We start from the raw sequence: 27081 nt of genomic DNA on the forward strand, positions 1-27081 counted from the left end.
AGCTATAAAAATGGCTTTATGACATTTGCCAATAAATGGATGGATCAAGAGATTATCGTGCTTAGTAAAATAAGACAGTCCCCCCAAAATCAAAGTTTAAATATTCTCTCTGACAATGGATGCTAACAAGATAAATGGATGTTAACACACAATGCGGGGGTGGGGGGGGGATTACAGCAAAATAGAAGTTCATTGGATTTGATAAAGGGGAATGAAGGGAAAGCAGAGGGGGATAGGTATAGGAAAGACAGCAGAATGAATCCGACACAATTTTCCTATGTATATGTATAAAGGCATCACAGTGAATCTCCACATCATGTGCAACCACAGGACTGGGATCCAAAATGGAAATAAGATTTAATCCATGTGTATATAAATATATCAAAATACACTGTCACTTATATCTGCAAAGAACAACAACAACAACAAAAAGATCCTGGTTTGGGTATCATTTCTATTATGCTATCTTTAACAAAAGCTTTTCATTAGTTGTGAAGATTTCTTTGAAATGCCCATGAATAGATTGTAAATCTGATTTCTTATAGTCCTTGTTCAGTGTTACTCAATTAAGATTAATTTACATGATGTAAACAAGCATCTGTGTTTTATACTTCTTATATTGCTGCAGATTACTAAAGACATGGATTTTGGTAAGGGGTTGCTAACAACTTCACTAGCATGTTCACTGGGGAAGAATGTCAAAAATTCTTTTCTATCACAAATATCAAAGATTTTAGATTTTTCTGATTTTTCTCTCTTTTGTACATTTTGTACTTATTTCAAACTTCCTCACTAAATGTTGTTTTGAACCACCATCTCGATGTGTTTCTAAATATAGTTTTAAAACTATTATCCCATTAAAGTACTACAACAATGACAGCTAAATAAATAAATTGTTCTTGTCAGGTCTTTTGTTCACAGCAGCAAAAAAAAAAAAAGACTAAAACATTCACTAACAAGCCCCCCTCCCCGCAAAAAAAAAAAAAAAAAACAAACAATAAATCTGAAAACATTAATGGAGAAAAATGGATAGCTTAACAGTCGCTGAGCTTCTGTTTCGCTTTGAAGCTAGCAATGGATGTGTGTTTTGGGTTTCCTTGTATGGTTTCATGGGTTAACTATCATCAACTATTCTGCAGCTTCTGTGTTTCAAATTATGCTTTTTAATAATGTGATGTGAGATATATTATAGATGGATAGGGACAGATGATAATTTACTACCTACAGTGCCTTTGAAAGAAGTGACTTGTGCCTTTGGACTTTGAGATACTGATTTAAAACAAATAATGGAAAGATTTAGCTCTTTAAAAAAAAAAGATCTTAAGAGAACTAATCATCAGTATGTTTTTTTTAAGACTTCTGAAGTACTTACTCATCAATAGTTTTAAGGACAGGCTGATTAAATAATAATAATTTAAAAACCTAATTGCTGTTATATAACCTGAAGCTTCAAACTGGAAGGGGCAAAGGAGTTCTACAGCGCCACCTACCGGTAAAGGGTAATAAAATTGCAGGATACTTGGACAAAATAAACAGGCGGATGGAAAAGCAAGTTATAAGCTACAGAAAAGGAGTGGGCGATACTCAACAGGGAAAAGTTAAACAGACAAAAAACATTACACATGAGTACAACAAAATAAGCCCAAAGGACATCTTGATTGTTCTTCAAAGATTTTTCAAACAATAAATTTGAAAGAGTCTTCTCCTGGCCCCAATTGGCCATTCAGGTCAAATTTGATATGCAAGCTAAAGATATGATGTCCAATTTATTCATGTTTCTTTAGTATTCTAAAACACAAGCTTAAAAAGGTAAAATTAAACTCCACTAAATCGTGTTTCAAGTAAGTTAAATGAAATCAGAGGCAGATATTTCCCTCAAATGTATGCTTCAAGGACCAGGTTCTTTTGTCCCCATACATTCACATAAAAATCTAAGAAATAATAATGTTTAATGTGACCAATATCACCATCAAATTCAGACTGTCAATGGAAAACATCTCAAAAAAACTTACTATTTGAGCCCACTCTCAAACTTAAGATATTCAAATAATTTTAGTCAAAGGAAATTTAACTAGCAGCACAACAGGCACTTTTTCTTCAATAACAAAGTATAACATGCCAGGAAGAAAGCCAGAAGGAAACTTGATAAACTAGTTCAAATTCCAATTCCCATAAGCTGTTGCATATTAGAGAACCTAAAATTCAAATAGCATGATGCAATGAACAATATATGAATCCTAGTCTTAATTCCTCCAGTAACTAGCTGAGTTTCCATGAACTGAACAACTTTCGATGAACTAGACAACTTCTATGAGCATTAGTTTTCTCCTCTACACAATTAGAATAAGGAACTAAATGGGTCTCATGGTAATGTCACTGTTAAAAATTGTTTAGCCTCTAGGATTTCCCAAGCATCCAGGAAAAGTTTGCACTTCAATGGTCAGATAAACACAAGAATGAAAGAAAAGTTAGCTTTATCTTTCAGGTATATCTTGCTATTTAAAAAAAAAATAACAATACAAATAGAATCACACATTCACACTACAGTGTTAACTGTATAGGTCAATCAAAAGAATCCTGGTTTCTATCCCTGGTGCCTTCTGCCTCATACAGTCAGAACTTAATATTAATGGGGAAAAAAATCTACAAAAAAATGCATTATGTAATATGCAGGACTGCAATATCAATTCTTGAATCTTTTTGGTAACAGATATTTCCTCCTTTATGCATTCCTTTTTATATGCTGTTTTATGACAATTATGAATTCAATATGAGAACTGACTTAAAGGCTGTAGATCCTCAAGTATACATAGATTCCTCTAAAATGCAATCTCAAAGACAGAATAAGTTAATTTAGATCTGTGCATTTCCTATACTTACCAGCTGACTTAAATGGCTCAATTATTTATCCCATGGGGGGAAAAATCATGCACTTTTCTCAATACTAATTCTTACCAATAACAGGCCTTAGAAAGTGACTTCCTCAGAAGCAATCAGTCCCCAACTTAAAAGTGCAAAGAATGAAATGGGACAAAGAGGCACTGGGATTGTAGCTCAGGGGCACACCACTTGACTAACATGCTAAAGGACCTGGGTTCTAGCCCTAGTAACTCCCCCCACCCTCCAAAAAAAGTGTGGGGGGGACATGTTTCACATGTAAATAGTAAAACAAAAGTTGACATTAAAGTCTTTTTCATCAGCTTTCTCTACTTGGTGCCTGGGCTTATTTAGAAATGTTCAAAGTGTATCCCCAGTCATCAGAAGCAGTCAATCTAGCCCTCTGCATGTTTAACTGACAATTAAGGACAAGTGAACAATGAACACAAATTTTACTTATGTCAAAGGTGAATTAATTTATATTCTGGCTTTAACCTTCAAACTGCATGTATTCCTTCCATCTAGAATGCAAATATTAGTTCTCAGAAAGGTAAATATGTGCAATAGATTTAGCTGCACTACTTCTATCATTTTCAAATTCATTCATTCATTCACTCATCAAATATTTACGGAGCACCTATTTTGAGACAGGACCATTCTAGGAGTTGGGGCTAAGGAATGAACAAGAGGAGAGAGTGAAACAAAGACAATACACGTGAAAATAAACCACAAGGGCTGTGAAAGAAATAGTTCTTTGAAATATAACTACAGTTATTTGATTTATTTTCTTGTCGTATACAATGCGTTGCATGAGGCTCTCAGCACAGACGCTAAATCATCTCAAGTGAAGTTAACAGTTCACATTCAATGCACATGTGTATTCCAGTTTCAGTATCCTACATATGAGTCAAGGGAAACATAAAAGAAACAGAGAACCACTGAAATTTGAAACGAAACAGATTTAAAACATCTGTTTTCTCTCTTTGCTGGGTAAGCACAGAGAGGAGAAAGGTGAATATTCAATGGATGCCTTTTAAGAAAAAAAAGGAGAATAAAAAAGCTCATCCAGTATTTTATACCATTCCCTGGTATTTTAAAGGCGATCGCAACTTAAACTAAGAAAAAGACCTAAAATGAAGAATAATTTATGAATATTCAAATCATTCCCAACCCCGCCGCCCCAATCCCCGCCTCCGAATATACTCTCTTAAACACTGGTGCTCTTAAACACGCGTGATAAGGCAGGAACTTACTTTCCCTGACTTGGGATCAAACTCCCCAAAATAAATAAGGCAAAGAATAGGTTCTCTTACTCCCATCTTGGAATTCCATCTAAAGCCAAGACAAAGTAGGTCGATAACCTCCAAGGAGGTAGCATCGCAGGTTAGGGAACTGCCAGGAGGGGCTCCCGGGAGTGACCAGCCCCAGGGCACCCGCTGCGCCGGGCCCCTCCGCCCTCCCTTTCCCCAGGCCCCGCGAACACCGCGGCCTCCGCCCCGCGCGCCTCCAGGAGGAGCAAGGCTGGGGATGGAGGACGCGCGGCGGGACCTGGGGGAGATGGACCTGCAGGAGAGGGACCCGCAGCACTGCTGCAGCCGCCGGCCGGGTTACCACTCCGAGGTCCGGCCCAAGCCCCCCGGACCCCCGCCCTGCAGGGACTCTGACCTCTCCGAGTCCCAGGGCTGCTGCTGCTGCCGCCACTGCTGCCTGTGCTGGTGGTGCTGCCGCTACCGGAGCCGCTGGTGCTACTGCTGTTCCCTCCGCCGCCTTTGGCATTCTTGCGTGGGGCCATCACGCGCTCCACGGAGGCTGCCGAGGACCTAGCGGCTTCCTCAGTGCTCAAGGGACACAGGGGGCGCGGGGGGGCAGCTAATGGTGACAGACACTGGAGCAGGTACGGGCCACGGCTGCAGCAGCACCACCTCTGCTCCGGCACCGCCAGTCGTGCCTGCGAGGACTTTCACCCGCGTGCGGGCTGCGCGTGCCCGGGCCTCGCGCGCACAGAACCTGTGACCCCCCCTCCCGCGGCGAGAGCGCGCTGCTCGCCCACCCCAGGCCACGCCCCTGGTCGGCCTCGCCGCACCCACAGGAGGATGAGTGATGCGGAGACGAGCCAATCGCAAGAGCCTCTGTGAAGGGGGCGGTACCTTGCCGTGTTTCCCTCCCTCCCCCTGCAGACTTGGGGCAGTTCTGGCGCGTCGCAGCAGCCGGAGAGCGTGAGCCACTTTCGGCTCTCCAGTCCGTCTCGGTACTTTGGAACGTGGCAAACGTGGAAGCCAACAGGGCTCTCGCGAGCGTTGGAGGACCCTGCTGGGGGGATGAGGAGGGGCGCGGGGGGGCGGGACAGACGGACACGTGGGCAGCTCCCGGGAGAAGCGCGCCGCCTCTTGGCGGGTCACTGAAGATTTTGTTCCGTACCCCTTTCCTTTGTGGACACCCAGGAGTCTCATCCTTCTTCCTGCGAAAGGGATGCCCGTTTCTTGTCAGTCTTAAGACTTATTTCTGAAATGGTGACGCTAGGACCAGTTAAATGCTTACACCGCAGTTATGGATCCGTTGGTTTTAAAACCGGGATCTAATCCATTTGTGCCATCAGTATTTTTAGAGAATCTTGGTTAAGACATAAAAATGAAAATGTGACACTTATCTGAAATCTCTGCCATTCTAACGCCTGCAGTCAACTTTCCCTGATGCCCCTGGTCACCGGGTCCCCTTCTGGTACTCAAAGTGCTTGGACCGTGCAACCTCATAATTAGAAATAGAGAAATTAAAATGTTGGCACGTGGAAGAACCAGACAAGGACCTGATATCATGTCAGAGTTGTCTTCATCTTCTTTGTGTCAAAATTACTAAACATCAAGAGCAGTAATAGGCAAGAAACGTTTAGTAATTTGATACATTTTTAATAACGTTCAGAGACCTTCCCCGAATTCGGGACCCTGTTTCCAAACACCCTCTAGAAGTGTCTCCAGAGGGCCCAGGAGCTATAACATGATTTCAATGGGGAAGAATAGGAGGATGGGGGAGCTTGGCTAATAAGTGGTGGGCTGTGTGATGCTTCTTAATATAAAATAATAGTAAGAGTTAAACTGAAGAAAGAAAAAAAAACAGTGCTCTCACTCCATATGACAGTTTAACTCAAATAATCGCAAAATTCTATTATCGTGCTCATTTTTCAGGGATGAGCTAAAGATTGAACAAAGTAAGTAAGGTCACAGAAACTGTTCCTTGATACTTTGTAAATACAAATCATGGGAGGAAAAAGACTACTTAGTTTCTCCTTGAACCATAAAGAAACATCTACAATAGTATTTGTATCCTAAACAATTCTTAGAGCATCAAATATTTTCCACCTAATCCAATTTCAGGGACTAAATCCTCCCAGTCTAAATATCAGAATTCTGCATTTAACATCTGTTTATACTTCCCACTTGATGAGCATGAAAAACAAAGCTTACCTTGGATCCACGAATTTCTTTACACAAGATCTTTACTCAGCATGGGGTGGGAGATGGGGGGTTAGGATTCATGGTATCTTTGAAATTGAGGGGACAAATACCCTGTGTTATCCTAGCCTCTTTTCTAATGCTGAGTGAAATAATGTTAAAAGGACCATAAAAACAGCACCAAACTAGGACACTGTATTAAAATACTAATTTAATGGAACTTTTGAACTAGGCCAAATGTGTCTTTCAGATATTTTCATAAACTTCCATTGGCTTCAGTGGGATTTGCAAGTGAAAGCTGGAGGACACCATTTGCCCTAGTTTTTTTGTTGTTTTGGTTTTAATTTTTTCTCCTGTTGCTCCTTCACAACTTCCAGTCAAATGATTTCAAAATTACATATTTCTGGACCTATTTATGTATATTAAAGTCATTGCTATAAAACTCCATTTTAACCTCCTACCTAGAAAGTGCCTCTCATTTGTATGCAATCTTCCTAATATGAAATCTTATTATTACAAACTAAAAATGAATATTCCCCAAGCTTTATTTAACATAAGTTAGGTCATCATGGGGGGAAAAAAGAATTTCCACTGGTCATGATTTATTTATATGTTTTCATATTACATTAGTGGAATGTGGCACAATGAAAGTTTTGCTGGGACATAGGAGGGCACTTTTAAATCTTTTTCTACTCAAAATGCTCCCAAAGCAATTATTCCCAAATGAGGTTTATCTCAGTGAGTAAATGAACTGACATTTGCACCAGTCTGATTAGTATCTACATCATAAAAATACAGAATGAATTTATATGAGCAGAAATAATTTTACCATCTAGCCAAAAATAGATTAGAATTGGAAATATTATCTTGTGATATTGGAAAATGAGCTGAAAACATATTAACTAAGAAAAATGATCATTTCCTTTTGCATTTCAATTTCTTATATTTTCCTATCAGGACTGGTGCTTCTTAAAAAATAATTTTTAATTATTAACATTTAAGTGATGGTTATTGCTAGATCCAAAGTTCTTACCAGAGGAAATTGATAGAATCAACTGACTCTTAAGTCTCAAACCTATTGCCAGAAAGAAACATAAACATAACATAAACGTGGGGCAAGGCAAGTAATTAGAGACTAACAACTAATTATGGCTAGGTAAATTCTGTGGTTTATAAATGTAAATATCAATATTATTGAGAAGTAGTTAGTAATGAAAACTAATTAGAGAAAATAATGTGGAGAAATCTCAGATATCCTATTGGTTTGCAAAATAATTTTATATTTAATTTGCCTTTAGACTCTAATAAGTCGTGTACATATGTATAGCTAAAGTAAATACTTATTTGCCTTTCATGGAAAAAAAAAACAATTCTCTTTAGGTTAAATAGGTCTCTAATCAAAAGAAAAATATCCTGAAACTAACTTTCTGGATCTTCCAATTGCATGATGTCTAAATGCATAATGCAAATATATTTTCTTACAATGAATAGTGTTAATACAATATGCAAAATCATATTGGTAAGCCTGGATCCCTGATAGTTGATGGGAAATTATGCACATACCAAGTAAATATAATTTTAACTCAGCCCTTTTGCAGTGTCATCATCCTGACTTGAATCTATTCTGCAATTTCATAAGCACATGACAAACATTATTGAGCCTCTCAAAAAAAAAAAAAAGAACTAAGTGACTTTGCCAAATGACTCGCTAGCATAAAAATAATGGGTGTGGGTCTGTCTCCCAGTGTCATTACAAAAATGATTTGATTAACCTAAAGACGATTGCTAAATATTTGGAATACTAAAAACATCCCTTACTTTTAAAATTTATTTAGTATTGTGATATGACTATAAATTAGTAGTCCTGAATATTTTATACTCCATCAAATGATAAATTCCTTCCTCTCTTGGCAAATCCCTTTGAATAAGAGATACATACCAATACCCAGCATGTCCCTGAAGGCACTTCTCCCAGCACTAGAAAGCATATTCATCTGGTAAAATTTAGTGGAAAATATTTCTAAACAGCTGTCTCACATATTATATGAGACTCTATTTTTCTCTGCTTCTTTAAGGTATACCTTTTGCACTTAGCCTTTCTAGCAGCAAGACACAAGAACTCAAGAATGCAGCTACAATAAGGTATGCATTGTGCAAAAAGTTAAGTGCAGAAGTTTTTGCTGTTTAGATGTATCTTAAGAGATTGTTTCTAAGAACATTCTTTTTCCCAAACTTGAGAAGTTTGAAATCAAACATGAATAGCTTCATAGAGTGCTTAGACTTACTAAAGTAAGTTAAAAACAATATTTAGGTGTGTGCAGACTACAGCCCACAAGATCTGTTGACATCTTCTCTAATGCTTCCTTGGTGAACTGGATGGTGTCCAGAGAGCAGACGATATATCGTGAATGTTTCCACCTTTTTCCGTACTTGCTGTTTTTCTGCCTCTGGAGAGCTTTCCCCAGACAACACAAACGGCCATGGAGCGCTTCACTTGTCTTCCTCTCAGTTCAGCCTGAGCTCTGCAGCACCTCTCAAGCAGAAATATTCTTGAGTGCTCTGTGAAGTTATGAAATGATTAGTCATTAAAACAGTTGGAAGTTGCATGTTGGGGCTTATATTTGGTGATAATTCAGAAGAAACACAAAATCAATGTCTTTTTTGACAGAAGGGGAAGTCTTTGCAAGTATTACTCAACCTAAAAGGAATTATTTTCTAAAAATAGACAAGAGTAACCCACTTAATATTTATCCCACCCCACAAATGTGGGCAGCAATGAATAACTGAAGAAAGAAATTAAAAAGCAAATATAGGAAAAGAATGAAACCATTGTATGAATTTGTATAGTAATCATTTCATAAATAGAGTAGCCTGAGATAGACAATTATATTTAATGAATACCTACTTAAAATGTAAAATCTAATTACAAACTGCCAAGTGCAATGAGTATCTTACAACAATAATAGGCCTTCCAGAACAGATTACCATGGGGCACAAAATATAATCTATGAATGACCTAAAACCAACATGATAGGAGGCAAAAATAAGGTTTGTCCCATTAGCTAAGTATGAGTATACCTGGGTTATTGTTTTTTGGTTTTGTTGTTTTTTGTTTGTTGTTGTTTTTCTTGGGTGACTTCCTATTGTTGTTGGTGGTGGTTTTCTGTTTCTCCCCTATTTCCAAGTTAGAATGTGGCTTGATATTATTTACAGTTGGTAGCTAATTGGACATATGTGCATGGTACATCACAAACTTTGTGAATTTCATATAAGTTATTGTATACTAACAGTTCATGTTCCATCTAATGCTTTTAAAAAAGGAAAGTCAAGCTTCAAGTGAAAAGTATCACTTCAAGTATGAAAAGATGTTGAACTGGAATTATTAGAATCAAATTTAGGTCTGAAACTTACACTTTCCTCAAGGAGCAGAACTTATAAACAGCAGTTCTCACTGAATAATGTTTCCTCAGGTCTAATTCTTGCCTGTATCTGCAGGAGGATGCATAACATTGGTATTGTAGAAGGGAAGTGACCCTCACCCGGAACAATGATATCTCTTCACTCTTTTCTCATCTCAAGACATCAAGGATACCTCTGTGCCCTTTCCCTTCTGCTATTTTCTAATGAATTGTTCCTTCCAAACTACCCTTGATAGTAACCCCATTCCATTATAGTCCAACGTTGGTCATGGTGGAAAGGGGAGGATTCCGAGTATGGTCACCAGCATGTCTCATACTCTCTGACACTTTCCCCTTGATCTATCATCAGTTCAGTCTTGGGAGATACTGTGGACACAAAGCTAAAATGCCTTCCATTAATTGAACTGGAAGGCAGGTTAGAAACCCTATATCTCTTGGGAACAATCTCCTCCAGTTAACAGAAAGTCCTCTTTCCTCCTGTCCCCACTCTTACGACTCTCAGGAAAAATGCAAGTTGTTAGAGTAGAACGATGATAGGCTCAGCATGACTGGCAAAAATCTGGCCTGCCTCTGGCTCTAATCCTACAGGCTAACAACTCTGCAGTAAATAAGGCACCATGCCAGAGAGACCAGCCAAAAGACTTTACAATGGGGAGCGAGGGTTAGGAGAACTTACCAATAGGCCTGTAAGGAAAGCAGGACTGTTGCAATCCCATCTCTCTGGAGTGCACGCTTTTCCCAAGACAAACTGCACAAACATCCCCAAAGCCCTCACTCCAGGCTTGGCATTCCTCTTGTTCCTTTTGTAGAAGAATTTCTGCTTACTCTAGCAGAAGTGGAGAAGGATTTTTTGCAGGTGCAATCATCTGTGTATAGTAATTAGATTTTAAGATGGTTGAGGGAAGAGCTCCATGTCACTTCTTCTGTTCTTCTTCCTGCTTTTGCATGGGGCCTTACACATTATAGACTGGTCCTTGGGCCAGCAGTGACTGATGGAACAACCCTCTGTTATACCTTCTCTTACATATTTCCTGCTCTAAAAGGATCACCAGTCCCCAAGGTCATAATTCTTCAGCTGCTCTGAATAGTTTCCAACTATTTTCTACTTGACCAAAAATTGGAACACTAACATGAGAGGGGAAAGTGCTCTTTCCCATGCCTTGTGTGGTATCAGTCTGATGACAGTGACTAATGGTTGGTTTCCCCACACCGTCTCTGACTCTTCCCAACATTTCTTTTCACATTTTCTTACTTCCTTGTGATCAACTCATCCTACTTTGAGCCTAAATATACTTCAAAGAACTAGAAAGAAGGTTTGCAGAAGTGCCTTGTCTTTCTCTGTAGATCTTTTGGGCCACTGCCTGTGGTCAACCCCTTCCTTCTTAAGGAACAGAGAGCAAAGCCACAGGGGAATAGCACCTCACTCCAGTTCCATCTGTTATCTCCAGAAAACCCTCCCAGGGTCTCTCTCTTCTCCATCTGTGTCTTACAGTACTCGAGGTGATCTGGAAGGCTTTGTAAGAATGGGGAGCTGGGCTTTGCCCAACACTTTGGGGAGCTCTGTTGGCTGCCTGAGGACCAGAGAATGCTCTCATTGTATCCCCTTCCATTTTCCACTTGGAACTGCTGTCAGATCTGCACTGTTTACTATACTCTGCCAGAAAATATTTGGGCTCTTGCTCATTTGCCAATAGGGCAACACATATTGTCTATTTCTCTCTCTCTCTCTCTCTCTCTCTCTCTCTCTCTCTCTCTCTCTCTCTCTCTCTCTGTGTGTGTGTGTGTGTGTGTGTGTGTGTGTGTGTGTGTGAGTGAGTGTATGCGCACACATTCTCCTACAGTTTTTGAGATTTGGGCAGTGTTTGCCAAATACATAAGACAATATTTTCAGGGCTCTATCTTTTAGTATCATGACATTTCTCTCAAGAGCTAGTTTTTAATGTGGAGAAAACATATGGGCCTCTGAAGATTTGAGTAGAGGAAGGAACCAGAATAAAGAATATAAAAGACTATTTTGTTTTAAATCAGCTACAACTCTTTTTCCTGTATTTATACAAGGTAGCCATCCAATTAATTGCCTATTATTAAGTTATATTCTTTCTGATAATTATCATTAAAAATAGTACTATTCAGATAACTTTGAAAAAAATTTAATATACAAAAATGAGAAATTTTTATTTTGTATCATTCTACTAATATTTCTGACATGCACACTTATAACTCTGGCATTGTTGCATTTAAAGATTTTGTTCTTCACTTTTTCATGATTATTAATCTCTCTTCAGTATCTTTATGTCTGCTCTTAGTATATGAGTTAAGACTATTCCAGGTTACAGCATTAGATTTGCTCCCAATTTTTAAATTCTTAAATAATGTCTTCTGTGTAACTATTTCCAAAGAAACCAAATTGACACTTTAATGTAAAATTATATAGCATTACCAGTTCTCTTCAAGTTTTAATGCATAGTAAATTTTCTATGAGTATACTCATTTTCTGTATACTTTATGGGTGAAATTATGTAAGTAAGATATGCTAACTCATCCAATTCAATGCTTGTCCTCAAGATGAGTTCAGAAGGCATGTGCAAGGTCTTTTTCATATTCTAACTTACTTAAAGATATAACTACTCTCTGGAGTTAGAAATTCAAGGCTCCTAAATATATCTGAGCAACAGTGGGAAATAGCATTTAACTGGAAGTGCCACAAATCAGATTGTCTCTAACTAGATGTGCTGCCTTCAGAAACCCACTGGGCCTCTCTGAGTTTAGTATCTCATATGCAAATGTCACAAATTTAACAGTCTTTGATGAAATCTAGGGATCATTAAGAGAAACAATCTCATTTGCCATAGAGTTTTCTAGAAGACTTTAGAGATTCATGTGCCCCGTTATATCTGCACTGGAAAAGAAAGTTCCTTCTACCCTTGCATTCCAGATGCTACGTCCAGGCAGCTGCTATTGAGAACAGTCTCTTCCATTTTTTTTGTCTATTCATAGGTTTGGCAGTAGAGGATACCTATTTATCATTTGGATGAGGTTTCAGTGTGTACTCCAATCATTCATGGGTTGGAAATTGGCCTTGGCTGGCAATACTGGGTGGTGTGGGCCCTTTAGGATGGGGTTTAATGCAAAGTAATTAGGTCACTGGGGGCACTGCCCTTAAAAGGGATTTAGGTAGTTCTTATCAAACCCCTGTTAGTTCTGAAAAGAGGGGTTGCTACAGAAGAGCAAGACTGGCCTCTCCTCTCTTTGTGCTCCCTGTCTCACTGTGTGATTGGTCCCTTTCACGTGTGCTCCCACCATGATGCCAACCAGCATGATTGGCTGCAGCTGGGAATAGAGAAGGGACCTCACCAGATCTAGCAGAGCATACTGTTTGGACTTCCACTGTCCCAAACTGTGAACTAAATAAACTTATTTTCTTTATATTTGGTTTCATGTATTTTATTATAGCAATAGAAAATGGACTCATACAAGTGGGAAAAGAATTTTTTTTTTATTCAAAGCAACACAGAGTACTATCCACTACTGTGTGAAGAGAATGCTTGAGAGCTCTACATAAAGATATAAATATGGTAAATGAATGAATGATTCTGTTACCGGATTAAATTATTGACTTAATTTGACTGCATTTTGCACAATGTGAAACTTTTCCTGGACACCACGATGAGACAATTAATGGGAAAGTTCCTTGGAAAGTAGAAAGCACTTTCTAAATGTAAGCAATTGTTTCTTTCTGAATTTTAAATGGCAATATCCCTATGTACCCAAATTTAATCAAGCTCATTAACCAAACTGCTGGATCTGAAACAGAACCATCAATAATAGCTAAAAGATCCCAGGAGTTTCTTAAGAAACATAGAAATTTTAACAACATGCTTTCACTGATCTTCCCTCTCTCTTACTCTCAACTTTCCTTCCTTCCTTAAGTATATCTTGACCCCCTTGACCTGCCTGGCCCCATCCCATGCTACACAAGTGCCATTTAATTCCATGGTACATAAGTCAGGCTATATAATTGCTATCCAAAAAACCCTAATACTGGCAGTTTTATTGGATAAAATCCATAGGGATACTGTGTAACCCACTCTACAATCATCAATCAAGTGCCTACTTCATGCCAGGTATGTACCAAATGCATGTGAATTTTGCCCTCCAGAAATGCATGTTGTTTTGGAGGGAGACTAGCATGCAAATTAATGATCACAATACAGCAGCTGCCTTCTACGTGTTTGTTGTTGTTGTTGTTGTTCTGGTACTGAGGATGGAACCCAGAGGTGCTTAACTACTGAGCCACTTCCCCAGCCCTTTTTTATATTCTATTTAGAGACAGGGTCTTGCTGAGTTGCTTAGGTACTCACTAATTCTCTGAGGCTGGCTTTGAACTTGCAATCCTCCTGCCTCAGCCTCCCAAGCCACTGGGATTACAAGCATGCCCCACCGGCTACGTTCTACTTTTGCCTGCACATGTCCATGGGCAAGGAGACAAAAAGGGCAGGAGGAGACAGCTGGAGTGGTTCCATGCATATTGTGTAAGTCATAGGACTTCAGGGTTCTTGGGGAAACTTGAAGAGCATGTTGCTCCATACTTTTAATTTTGCAAATGAGAAAACTGAATCTTAAAAAGTGAGTGACTTCAGAGGTTGCATAGTCAGTTAAGGCAGAACTAGAACGTAAATCACCTAATATTAGCATGAATTCTCAGCAGGGGAATTCACCCAATGGGGTGAAAATTAGTTCTTGGGCAGAAAAATATTAGAAATTACAAAGATCACCTCCCATCTTAATCCATTGCTGCTGCTATAACAAAATATGATAGATTGGCTTCTCACAGTTCTAGATGTTGTAAAGTCAAAATCAAGACAGGGGCATGGGCAGGTTACCTGTCTGGTGAGACTGCTCTCTGCTCTCAACATGGTGCCTTCCTGCTGCATTCTGGGGTTGAGGAAAAAACACTGGTCCTCACATGACAAAAGCATAGAAGAGAGTAGTCCCATTCCCTTAAGCCTTTTAATAAAGCCCTAATCCCATCCATGTGGGTTCTGCCCCCATACCTCACTCAGCTCTTTAATGGTCCCACTTCTTGAATCATCACACTAGCCATCTAGTTTCAATATGAACTTAGGAGGGACAAAAACTTAAAGATGATACCACCTCCAGTGAGCCACAATACATACACAGAGAAGCGGTATGTTAGTGGTATTAAATTTTCATGAGTTGAAGAAGTGATTATGAAAAAGAAACAGAAATAGGCCTTCTGTGGAGATGAAGGGGAATAATTTTTCAGAAGCCTGAGAAACACTGGCATGCATCCAGGACTCTGTTCCTTCTACATCAATGCCTCATTTTTATTCAGTGGTCCTGCATGTCATTTTATTTATTGTTTACCTTGTTTTCACCTCATCACTTTTCTCCTCTCCTCCCCTCCCTCTTCTTCTCCCCCCTGCCTCCTTCTTTTTTCCAGTACTGGAGATTGAACCCAGGGGTGCACTACCACTAAGATACATTCCCAGCTGTTGCCCAGCCTGGCCTTGAATGTGAACTTGAGATGCTCCTACTTCAGCCTTTTCTGTTGCTGGGATTAAAGGTGTGCACCACCACACCCAGCTTGTATTTTTCTTCATTTATTTCTCCTAACCAACAATTATCAGTGCTAATTTGTTTTTAGTCAATTATTTATGATCTGGCACTACACACTCTGACATGAATAAGTATCTTTTTTAAAAAAATTATTTTTTAGTTGTAGTTGGACACAATACCTTTATTTTATTTATTTATTTATTTATTTATTTTTTATTGGTTGTTCACAACATTACAAAGCTCTTGACATATCATACTTCGAACAATAGTTTCAAGTGAGTTATGAACTCCCATTTTTACCCCAAATACAGATTGCAGAATCACATAGGTTACACATTCACATTTTTACATAATGCCATACTAGTGACTGATGTATTCTGCTACCTTTCCTATCCTCTACTATCCCCCTCTCCCCCATCTTCTCTTTCTATCCCATCTACTGTAATTCATTTCTCTCCTTATTTTTCTTCCAATTCCCCTCACAACCTCTTTTATGTAGTTTTTTATAACAATGAGGGTCTCTTTCCATTTCCATGCAATTCCCCTTTTCTCTCTCTTTCCCTCCCATCTCGTGCCTCTGTTTAATGTCAATCTTTTCTTCCTGCTCTTCCTCCCTACTCTATTCTTAGTTGCTCTCATTATATCAAAGAAGACATTTGGTATTTGTTTTTTAGGGATTGGCTAGCTTCACTGAGCATAATCTGCTCTAATGCCATCCATTTCCCTGCAAATTCCATGATTTTGTCATTTTTTAGTGCTGCGTAATACTCCATAGTGTATAAATGCCACATTTTTTTAATCCATTCATCCATTGAAGGGCATCTGGGTTGGTTCCACAGTCTAGCTATTGTGAATTGTGCTGCTGTGAACATCGATGTGGCAGTATCCCTGTAGTACGCTCTTTTAAGGTCTTCAGGGAATAGACCAAGAAGGGCAATAACTGGGTCAAATGGTGGTTCCATTCCTAGCTTTCCCAGGAATCTCCATACTCTTTTCCAAATTGGCCGAACCAATTTGCAGTCCCACCAGCAATGTATAAGAGTACCCTTTTCCCCACATCCTCTCCAGCACTTGTTATTATTTGACTTCATAATGGCTGCCAATCTTGCTGGAGTGAGGTGGTATCTTAGGGTAGTTTTGATTTGCATTTCTCTGACTGCTAGAGATGGTGAGCATTTTTTCATGTATTTGTTGATTGATTGTATGTCCTCCTCTGAGAAGTGTCTGTTCAGGTCCTTGGCCCATTTGTTGATTGGGTTATTTGTTGTCTTATTGTCTAATTTTTTGAGTTCTTTGTAAACTCTGGATATTAAGGCTCTATCTGAAGTGTGAGGGGTAAAAATTTGTTCCCATGATGTAGGCTCCCAATTTACTTCTCTTATTGTTTCTCTTGCTGTGAAAAAAACTTTTTAGTTTAAGTAAGTCCCATTTGTTGATTCTTGCTATTAACTCTTGTGCTATGGGTGTCCTGTTAAGGAATTTGGAGCCTGATCCCACAATATGTAGATCGTAGCCAACTTTTTCTTCTATCATACGCAGAGTCTCTGATTTGATATCAAGGTCCTTGATCCATTTTGAGCTAATTTTTGTGCATGGTGAGAGGAGGGGATTCAGTTTCATTTTGTTGCATATGGATTTCCAGTTTTCCCAACACCATTTGTTGAAAATGCTATCCTTCCTCCATTGCATGCTTTTAGCCCCTTTATCGAATATAAGATAGTTGTAACTTTGTGGATTAGTCTCTGTATCCTCTATTCTGTACCATTGGTCCACCCACCTGTTTTGGTACCAGTACCATGCTGTTTTTGTTACTATTGCTCTGTAGTATAGTTTGAAATCTGGTATTGCTATACCACCTGATTCACACTTCCTGCTTAGAATTGCTTTTGCTATTCTGGGTCTTTTATTTTTCCATATGAATTTCATGATTGCTTTATCTATTTCTATAAGCAATGCCATTGGAATTTTGATTGGCATTGTATTAAACCTATAGAGGACTTTTGGTAATATCGCCATTTTGATGATGTTAGTTCTGCCTATCCATGAACAGGGTATATCTTTCCATCTTCTAAGATCTTCTTCTACTTCTCTTTTTAGGGATCTGTAGTTTTCATTGTATAAATCTTTCACCTCTTTTGTTAGGTTGATTCCCAAGTATTTTTTTTTTTTTTTTTTGAGGATATTGTGAATGGAGTGGTTTTCCTTATTTCCATTTCAGAGGTTTTGTTGCTGATATACAGAAATGCCTTTGATTTGTGCGTGTTGATTTTATATCCTGCCACTTTGCTGAATTCATTTATTAGTTCTAGTAGTTTTTTTGTAGACCCTTTTGGGTCTTCTAGGTATAGAATCATGTCATCTGCAAATAGTGATAATTTAAGTTCTTCCTTTCCAATTTTTATGCCTTTAATTTCTTTCGTTTGCCTAATTGCTCTGGCCAGTGTTTTGAGAACTATATTGAATAGAAGTGGTGATAGAGGGCATCCCTGTCTTGTTCCTGATTTTAAGGGGAATGCCTTCAATTTTTCTCCATTCAGAATGATGCTAGCCTGGGGCTTAGCGTAAATAGCTTTTACAATATCAAGGTAAGTTCCTGTTATCCCTAGTTTTTCTAATGTTTTGAACATAAAGGGATGCTGTACTTTGTCAAATGCTTTTTCTGCGTCTATCGAGATGATCATATGGTTCTTATCTTTAAGTCTATTGATATGGTGAATAACATTTATTGATTTCCGTATATTGAACCATCCCTGCATCCCAGGGATGAATCCTACTTGATCATGGTGCACAATTTTTTTGATGTGTCTTTTTATCCAATTCGCCAGAATTTTATTGAGGATTTTTGCATCTAGGTTCATCAGAGATATTGGTCTGTAGTTTTCTTTCTTTGATGTGTCTTTGTCTGGTTTCGGAATCAATGTGATGTTGGCCTCATAGAATGAATTTGGAAGGACTCCCTCTTTTTCTATTTCCTGGAATAACTTGAAAAGTATTGGTATTAATTCTTCTTTAAAGGTTTTGTAAAACTCCGCTGTATACCATCCGGTCCTGGGCTTTTCTTGGTTGGTAGTCTTTTGATTACTTCTTCAATTTCATCCATTGATATTGGTCTGTTCAAATCGTGTGTGTCCTCCTGACTCAGTCTGGGCAAATCATATGTCTTAAGAAATTTATTGATGTCTTCACTATCTTCTATTTTATTGGAATATAGGTTTTCAAAATAGTTTCTAATTGTCTTCTGTATTTCTGTGGCGTCTGTTGTGATATTGCCTTTTTCATCCCTTATGTTAGTAATTTGAGTTCTCTCTCTTCTTCTCTTCGTTAGCATGGCTAAAGGTTTGTCAATCTTGTTTATTTTTTCAAAGAACCAACTTTTAGTTTTGTTAATTTTTTCAATAGTTTCTTTTGTTTCAATTTCATTGATTTCCGCTCTGATTTTAATTATTTCTTGCTTTCTGCTGCATTTGCTATTGTTTTGCTCTTCCTTTTCTAGGGCTTTTAGATGAAGTGTGAGCTCATTTATTTGTTGGTTTTTCCTTTTTTTGAGGAATGACCTCCAGGCGATGAATTTCCCTCTTAAAACTGCTTTCATTGTGTCCCATAGATTCCGATAGGTTATGTCTGCATTTTCATTTATCTCTAAGAATTTTTTGATTTCCTCCTTTATGTCTTCTGTAACCCTTTGATCATTCAGTAACATATTGTTCATTTTCCATGTGATATTGGATTTTCCCTTCCTTCTTTTATCATTAATTTCCAGTTTCAATCCATTATGATCAGATAAAATGCATGGTATAATCTCTACCCCTTTATATTTATTGAGGGTTGCCCTATGGCATAATATATGGTCTATTTTTGAGAAGGATCCATGTGCTGCTGAGAAAAAAGTATATCCATTCGATGATGGTTGGTATATTCTATATATGTCAGTTAAGTCTAGGTTATTGATTGTGGTATTGAGGTCTATAGTTTCTTTATTCAACTTTTGTTTGGAGGATCTGTCCAATGGTGAGAGAGGTGTGTTGAAGTCACCCATAATTATTGTGTTGTGGTCTATTTGATTCTTGAACTTGAGGAGAATTTGTTTTATAAACTTCGAAGCGCCATTATTTGGTGCATAAATATTGATAATTGTTATGTCTTGTTGTTTAATGGTTCCTTTTAACAGTATATAATGTCCTTCCTTATCCCTTTGGATTAACTTAGTCTTGAAGTGGATTTTATTCGATATGAGGATGGCCACCCCTGCTTGCTTGCGAGGAGTGTGTGCGTGGTATATTTTTTCCCAACCTTTCACCTCAGCCTGTGTATGTCTTTTCCAGTCAGGTGAGTCTCCTGGAGGCAGCATATTGTTGAATTTGTTTTTTTGATCCATGTTACCAGCCTATGTCGCTTTATTGGAGTGTTTAAACCATTAATGTTTAGAGTTACTATTGATATATGGTTTGTACTTCCAGCCATATTTGATTATTTATCTCGTTTTTTTTTTAATTGCGTTTGTTTCACCATGATTAGTTTTCCCCCCTCCGTCTGTCTTTACTGAGGTACTTCCCACTGTTGGCTTTGGTTATTGTTTTCCGTTTCTTCCTCGTGAAGTGTTTTGCTCAAGATGCTTTGCAACGCTGTTTTTGTGGCTGCAAATTCTTTTAGTTTTTGTTTATCGTGAAAGATTTTTATTTCGTTGTTGTCGTATCTGAAGCTTAATTTTGCTGGGTACAGAATTCTTGGTTGGCATCCATTGTCTTTCAGTGTTTGAAATACGTTATTCCAGGATCTTCTCGCTTTCAGCGTCTGAGTTGAGAAGTCCGTTGTTAACCTTATTGGTTTACCCCTGAATGTAATCTTTCTCTTTTCTCTTGTAGCTTTTAATATTTTCTCTTTGTTCTGTATATTGGATATCTTCATAACAATGTGTCTTGGCGTTGGTCTACTGTGATTTTGTATGTTCGATGTCCTGTATGCATCTACAATTTGTATATCTGTTTCCTTTTTTAATTCTGGAAAGTTTTCTGTGATTATTTCATCTAGTAGATTACTCATTCCCCTTGTTTGAATCTCTATCCCTTCCTCTATCCCAATGACTCTTAAATTTGGTTTTTTTATATTATCACATATCTCTTGTATGCTTCTCTCATGATTTTTAACCAGCCTATCTGAGATGGCTAGCCTCTTTTCCAGATGATATATTTTGTCTTCATTATCTGATGTTCTAGCTTCTACTTGCTCCACTCTATTAATGATACTCTCATTTGAGTTTTTAATTTGGTTTATAGTTTCCTTCATTTCTAAGATTATGGTTTGATTCTTTTTTATAGTCTCTATCTCCTGATAAAGATGCTTAACTTCTTCCTTTATCTGTTTGTGTAATACATTCTCAATGTGTTCTTTCGCTGCTTGAATTTGCTGTCTTGTATCCTCTTTAAGGTTCCGTTCCATCTGTCTCAGGTGTTCCATGAGTTCTTTATATGACTATTTTTCTGGTGATTCTATATCCTCCTGAATATTTAGGCTGCCCTGCATTGTTTGCACTCCTTTTCTTCCTTGCTTTTTCATGCTGTTCATATTGTTTCTTGTTCTGTTTGACTGCTGAGTTACTGTTTACTCCTATAGATATATTTGAAGCTTGGGAGGAAAGGTATTAGAAGGGATGGGTAGAAGTCACTAAAGAGAATAAGAGTAAGCAGGTAGAATTCAAGGAAGGGGGAATAAGAAAATTAAAAAGAGATGTAAAGACAGGAGAAAAGAAGGATAGAAAAAAATAGAAGATTAGAAGGGATTTAAAGAAAAATAATAATAGTAGAAATGGAAAATGAGATTTAAAAAATAGAATAAAATAAAATAAGATGGATTAAAAAACATTTAAAAAGACAGCAAAAAAAAAAAATTTTATAAATGCAGTCCTAGAATTCGATTAACTGCTCTTCCAGTGGGTGGAGCTATGCCCACCGGGCCAAGTTTCTCCTCTCAGCAGGTGGGAGTCAATCACTGTGCAGCAGTACTTCCTCCTGGATTGGGTGGGTCTCCATTCCTGCTGTTCGCTGTGTGGGCGGGGCTTTTTGCAGAGCTGGTCAGGGGTCGTTTGCAGCACTGGGTTGGCAGGTGGAGGGTGGTCGTCTGCAGCTCCAAACCGCCAGAGGAGGTTCACAGAGTCGGGCCCTCGGGGCCGGGCAGGCAGTGTTTGCTCCCCCACTCACTGCAAGGGTGTAGGCAGCGGCCGCTTGGCGGTAGCCAACGGCGGTTTACAGAGCTGGTCTGCGGGGGCCCAAGCAGCCAAGCAGGCAGCGCCGGCTCCCAAGTTCACTGCACCGTGTGAGCAGCGGCCGGCTGAGGTTCACCAAGCCAGCCCGGGGGAAGGGGGGGCAGGCAGACAGCCAGCAACGGCTCCCAAGTTCGCTGCTACATGTGGGCGGTTCACAAAGCCGGGCTGCGGGGGCCCACGCAGGCAGCTCCTGCTCCTAAACTCGCTGAAGCGTGTGGGCGCCGGTCGGCTTGGGTTCACAGAGCCCGCCCGCGGGGGTCCAGGCGGTTAGTGTTCGCTCCTATGCTCACTGCAATGTGTAGGCAGCGGCCATTCGGCGGCCCCGGCGGGACTGTGCCCCTTCTCTGGGTTGCCGAGATTCAGTATTTTGTGACAATCTGACACCTCCTATTAAACTTACTAGTTCCAGGAAGGTCTCCTTTCAGAGGAAATTTGCTTGAAGTTTCCCAGCAGGACGCATGTGGGTGTATTAATGAGTCTCTCTGATCCCCTTACCACAGAGGCATTGTATGTGCTGTCTCTTCCCTGGCAGCCATGTTCTTCCTATTTTATTTATTTTTAATGTGGTGCTGAGGATCAGGATCAATCCCAGTGCCTCACACGTGCTAGGCAAGCGCTGTACTGCTGAGCCACAACCCCAGCCCAATGAATAAGTTATCTTTGAAATAGAAAACATAATCTCCAAATTTAGTTTTGTTCACTAAAAAGAAAGAAAGAAAGAAAGAAATCCTTATTTAAAAATCAAATTCATAAAAGCATGTTTATTTTTCTTATCAGAGCATCATAGTGATATATAATGTTTGGGTACATTTTGACAAAATAATACATGCAAGAAATTTGATTTCAATTCCCATCCTTCCCTCCAATTTCCTTCCCCTCCTCCTTTCTGTACTCTACTGATTTTCAATTTATTTATTTATTTATTTATTTATTTATTTATTTATTTATTTATTTTTGATTGGCACTTTCTACATAAACAGAAAGAAATTCTCTTTGGTACATTTATGTATACATATAACGTGATTTTGTTAAATTCCTTCCATATTTCCTCCCCTCCCCTTTCCCATCCTTCCTGAGAGAGAATATTCAAAGCAAAATAAGCTGATGTTTCCAAGTGATATGGTTCTTCTTCTATTCTACTAATCTTTCCTATTCCTTCCACCTTTTTTCCCTTATTTTGCTCTGGCTTCCACATACTCGAGAAAACATTTGATCCTTGAATTTCCGAGTCTGATTATTAGCATGAAGGCATCTATATTATTTTTTACTGGAAAAACCTTTAATTTCCCATCTCTCTGGGTATGTATACACATGTAACATAAATATATATTATTGTTATAGTACATAAATGCAACAAGTGTAGTTTAGCATAATCTATATGTATATATTTGATGTGTAACATATGTATATATAATGGGTAACATAATGGGTATATATGTTTGTAATATATGTATATGTTAATAAGACTTCAACATGTATATTATATAATATGCATGTGATGTCCATCTATATTGTATGCACACATATATGTATGTGTCTACACATATGCTATTCATGTGGTGTGTGGATGAACAGATATGTGCCAGAAGCCATAGTTCAAGAGCAGTTATGGGAGACACAAGTCAAGCTGCCTCATGTGCTCACAAATAACTCCTTTCAGCAGGCCAGGAGCTCTGCATGCTACCAAGAAGAATTGCAAGAATGCTGAAGAGTGCTATCTCCCCAGTACAGGCACTGCCTGAGGTCCCAGTGTTCTTCATCGAAGGCAGCTTGTCAGGGTGCTAGAGAAGCAGAAGCCAAGATGGACCTGGACATGCAAGAAATATATTGAGACCCACACTTGTGGAGAATAAAGGAGAAGGGAGTTGGAGTAGGGGAGAAAGCCTTCAGCATTTGAGGCAGTTGAACTCTTGGGAATGGAAAAAAAAAAAAAAGGAAATTTTGGTAGGGGGGCAGCAGGTTACTCAGAGCAGCTCTGAGAAAAATCTCAGCTGACCAATGGGATTATGAAACAAATTTGGCCTTTAGAGGGTTGACAGAAATGGCCCAGCTTTAATTCTCCTGCCATGTTCAATCATGTGCAGGGAGCAACAGTCTTTGGTGTTATGCAACAACAAAATTGGCCAACAGAATTCCTCACAACAGGATCATTGAATTGCTATCTGTGGACCATGTCTCCATGACCATCACAGATATTTACCCTGGGCCATTTTCAAATACCACACAAAGTAAGTGCCATTACCCTCACATATAAATGGAGAAACATACTTAGAGAGGCAGAGAGAAGATATGGACCAATGTTTGTTTGTTTGTTCATTCTTGCTTTCTTTGTTGTTGTTATTGTTGTTGTTGTTGTTTGATCATATGGTTTCTCTAGAATATCTAAAACTTTGTCTATTCCTTAAGAAATACCTTAATTAGGGAGGGGAAACTTTACAGTAACATAGGAACAGAGAAGGAGCAACTTTCAAAAACACAATTTCATAAAGAGCATAAAACTCATAAAACTTACTGGTAGGAACTGAATATGATCAATTTAAAAAATATCTCATTGACATTCATGATTTAAAATCCACGATTTTGACAATTTGCATGACTTCCTGATTCAGACTTTGAAATAATTTCAAAATTTCAAATTTTACTGATTCTTACAGTTGCGTATCTCAGGTCAAGGCCAGTTGAGGTTCCTAGATGATCGGTGTAGCCAGGGAGACCTTCATAGCTCTGAGAGCAACCTCATGTCCACGTGGATTTCTCAGGCTGTTATTGCCCTGTGTTCAGAAACACTCACAAGGTATAACAAATCCAATTTCTATGCAAAAAGGGGCCAAAAAAGAAACTATTAAGGCAGCTGGTGAATGTGAAATTGCCTAAAATAATCCTTTTCTGGAAATTTGAAGTTTTGAATAAACTAGAGTGAAGTGCCAAATTTATCTGTGGATAGAGTGCCACCCTGTTTGGGTGCACCATATGGGCCTATAAAATGGTAAGAAAAAGGCACTCATGATGCTATTTCAAATAAGTGTTCAGATCACCCTCCAAGTTGCTCCCTTGCTGGGTGTGGTGGCGCTTGCCTGTGATTCCAAGGGCTCTGGAAGCTGAGGCAGGAGAATCTCAACTTCAAAGCCAGCTTCAGTAACTTATCGAGTCCTAATAACTTAGCCAGAGCCAATCAAAAAATAAAATATATAAAGGGCTGGGGGTGTGTTCCAGTGGGTAAGTGCCCCTGGGTTCAATCCCTGGTATTAAAAAAAAAATTGCTCCCCTAGTAAAGGAGAGATCTTTAAAATGACTAAAAAGAAAGAGGTTCTTTGATTATTATTTATGGGAAATATTGTAGGCTATTGTAATATTTGCAAGTTTGAGGGATTCCTGAAGGTCCTATATTTGTTAAGGTTAGGTGCAGACTCTGTTGCAGTATCTGAGTTTCTTTCCACCAATCCCCCTCCCCTCTGAGTTCTGCATTTCAGAAAGCATAACACCACTCACCTAGTTGTCAGGTCTGAAAAGCTCAGCATCTCTTCTCACGTTCTGTTTTTCTTGAACCACTCATTTAATTCACCAGAAAATTCTTTCTGCTCTAAGTTGAAACTGTGTCCGAAATCACAGTTCTTCTCATCTCCTCTCCCACTATTACTCCTTCCCATACTTTCCCATGCCTCTGGCCTGGTCCACTGAGCCCCCATGTCACGTTCTCTCCATAGCATTCACAGTGACGGTTGGGCAGTGTTACAGTTTGAATATGAGCTCCTGGTGAATGCAGGAATGTTCATTAATGATTGTACTTCATGAACTGTAACCTGATCAATCCACCTAGTTTGAATGGACTGACTGGTAACTGTAGGCAAGGGGCTGGAGGAGGTGGGTCACTGGAATGTGCCTCTGGGGATTGTATCTTATCCCCTTTCTCTCTCTGATTCTTGGTTGACATGAGTTGAACAGCTTTCCTCTGCCACACCCTTCCACCATGATGTTCTGCCTCACCCTGGGCCCAAAGCAATGGAGTCAGCTGACCATGGGCTACACCTCTGAAACCATAAGCCAAAATAATTTTTTCCTCCTCTAAGTTATTCTGGTCAGATAGTTTGGTCACAAGATCAAGAAACTAACTAACACAGGCAGCAAAGGTAGTCTAGGCCAACAATAAAAAGCCTTTATTAGATTTCCATCTGGTTTAGAATAAACCTTTAATCCAATATAATAACATAACAATCCTGTTAGTTGTAAAAGTTATGAAGAGAAATCAAAACAGTATTATAGGTAGCAAACAGGAGAGGCTAATTTAACAGGGCAGGCAGAAACATATGGTCATACATGACCTAGTCCCTGCTTCCCTTCTGATGGTCTCTCCTTCATTGCTTGCCCACTCATGCTTGTTCACTCTGGTTTAAACAAACATGTACTACCTCTGGGACTTTGCACCTGCCTGAGGTCCTATCTTTCCACAAATCCATACAGCCTCTTTTTTCTCTTCTTTAGTTCTCTTCTCAGAGGTCACTATACACAGAAGCCTGACTCATCTATGACCTAATTGTCCCATCAACCTCTACTTTCTCATTCCAATTTACTTTTCTCAGTGGTGTTTATCATTGTGACTTTATTTTGTCACACATCTTTCTACTTAAGTGTCTATTCATGATCTATCTCCCAGCATGGGAATATAAGCTCTATGCTAGCAGGGTTCTATGCTGTTCACTGTTGTCTTCCTAATATGTAATGCATATGCGGCACATAGTAGGTACTTAATAAATATTTATGGAATAAATATACAATGAACGGGTATCTGGCATAAGTGTGCTGTCTAATGAGTTGTTTAGGAAAAGCAGGCAGTGGAAAGGGGGAGGAAGGTTGGTGGAACAGTATAGTAGACTTGGCTAGTCACACCAGTTCCATCCATTTCTTCTCCTGGGGCCATGCTAGCATTAGATACCTCCAACACTGTGAATTCTATTGTAATATGGTGGTTTATAGCCGGGAACAGGAAGCTGGTAAGAGGAAGTTGTGGATAAAATTGAGCTTCAGAAAACAGCAGGCTCAGAGTAGATATCACCTACTCTTAATAAACCAAAGATTCAGAATTTACATACTTCCCTGAATACCTTTTGCTTTGTATTGTATAAGCAAACTTTATCATTCCTGAGATTTTTTCCTTTGTATTAAAGTTTCATTTTCAAGATGAGTCTACAATATTTATATCACTGCTCCTAGTTTGAACAATGAAACATGTATTTTATTCTTATTTGGACTAAATATTAGCAGCAGCAAAAACAGAAGGTATTTAAATCATATCTTAAAGCAAAGTCACCTTTTCTGGAGGTAGAGTGACTATAAACATGACAAATTAGAGGCAATGAATAAACTCTATCTCATATTTGGAAAGTTGATTACCACTCTGTACTCTGGGCAAATAGACAACTGACAGCTAAAGAAAAATGTTAACTCATGGATGAAAAGGCAAGTGTTTAGCAAAAATACCTACATCAAATTCAAAATGACTTTG

General features: G+C 38.8%; 1 protein-coding gene and 1 long non-coding RNA gene across 5 annotated transcripts in view; both read right to left on the reverse strand.

Annotated features, from left to right (window-relative positions):
• Nucleotides 1-4903, reverse strand: part of Asph (aspartate beta-hydroxylase) — a 213439-nt gene extending 208536 nt beyond the window's left edge. For 2 of the 4 annotated variants that reach the window (XR_013423955.1, XR_013423954.1), the window contains exon 1: nt 4543-4900. Coding sequence is in view for 2 of the 4 variants with exons in the window: in XM_040293977.2 (XP_040149911.2) it covers nt 4543-4669 (127 nt within the window). In the remaining 2 variants the exon portion in view is untranslated. Of the gene's footprint in view, nt 1-4542 lie in introns of all 4 variants that reach the window. The other 2 variants (XM_040293977.2, XM_040293978.2) reach the window with 2 other exon arrangements.
• A 3234-nt stretch (nt 4904-8137) lies between these two features.
• LOC144365479 (uncharacterized) lies at nt 8138-11299 on the reverse strand. Its single transcript, XR_013423957.1, has 2 exons — nt 10419-11299; nt 8138-8882 (listed from the first exon to the last, which is right to left on the reverse strand). It is a non-coding gene; the product is annotated as an uncharacterized LOC144365479 (long non-coding RNA).
• Between the last annotated feature and the right edge of the window lie 15782 nt (nt 11300-27081).

This window comes from Ictidomys tridecemlineatus, chromosome 7 (assembly GCF_052094955.1).
Source record: "Ictidomys tridecemlineatus isolate mIctTri1 chromosome 7, mIctTri1.hap1, whole genome shotgun sequence".
Lineage (NCBI taxonomy): Eukaryota > Metazoa > Chordata > Mammalia > Rodentia > Sciuridae > Ictidomys > Ictidomys tridecemlineatus.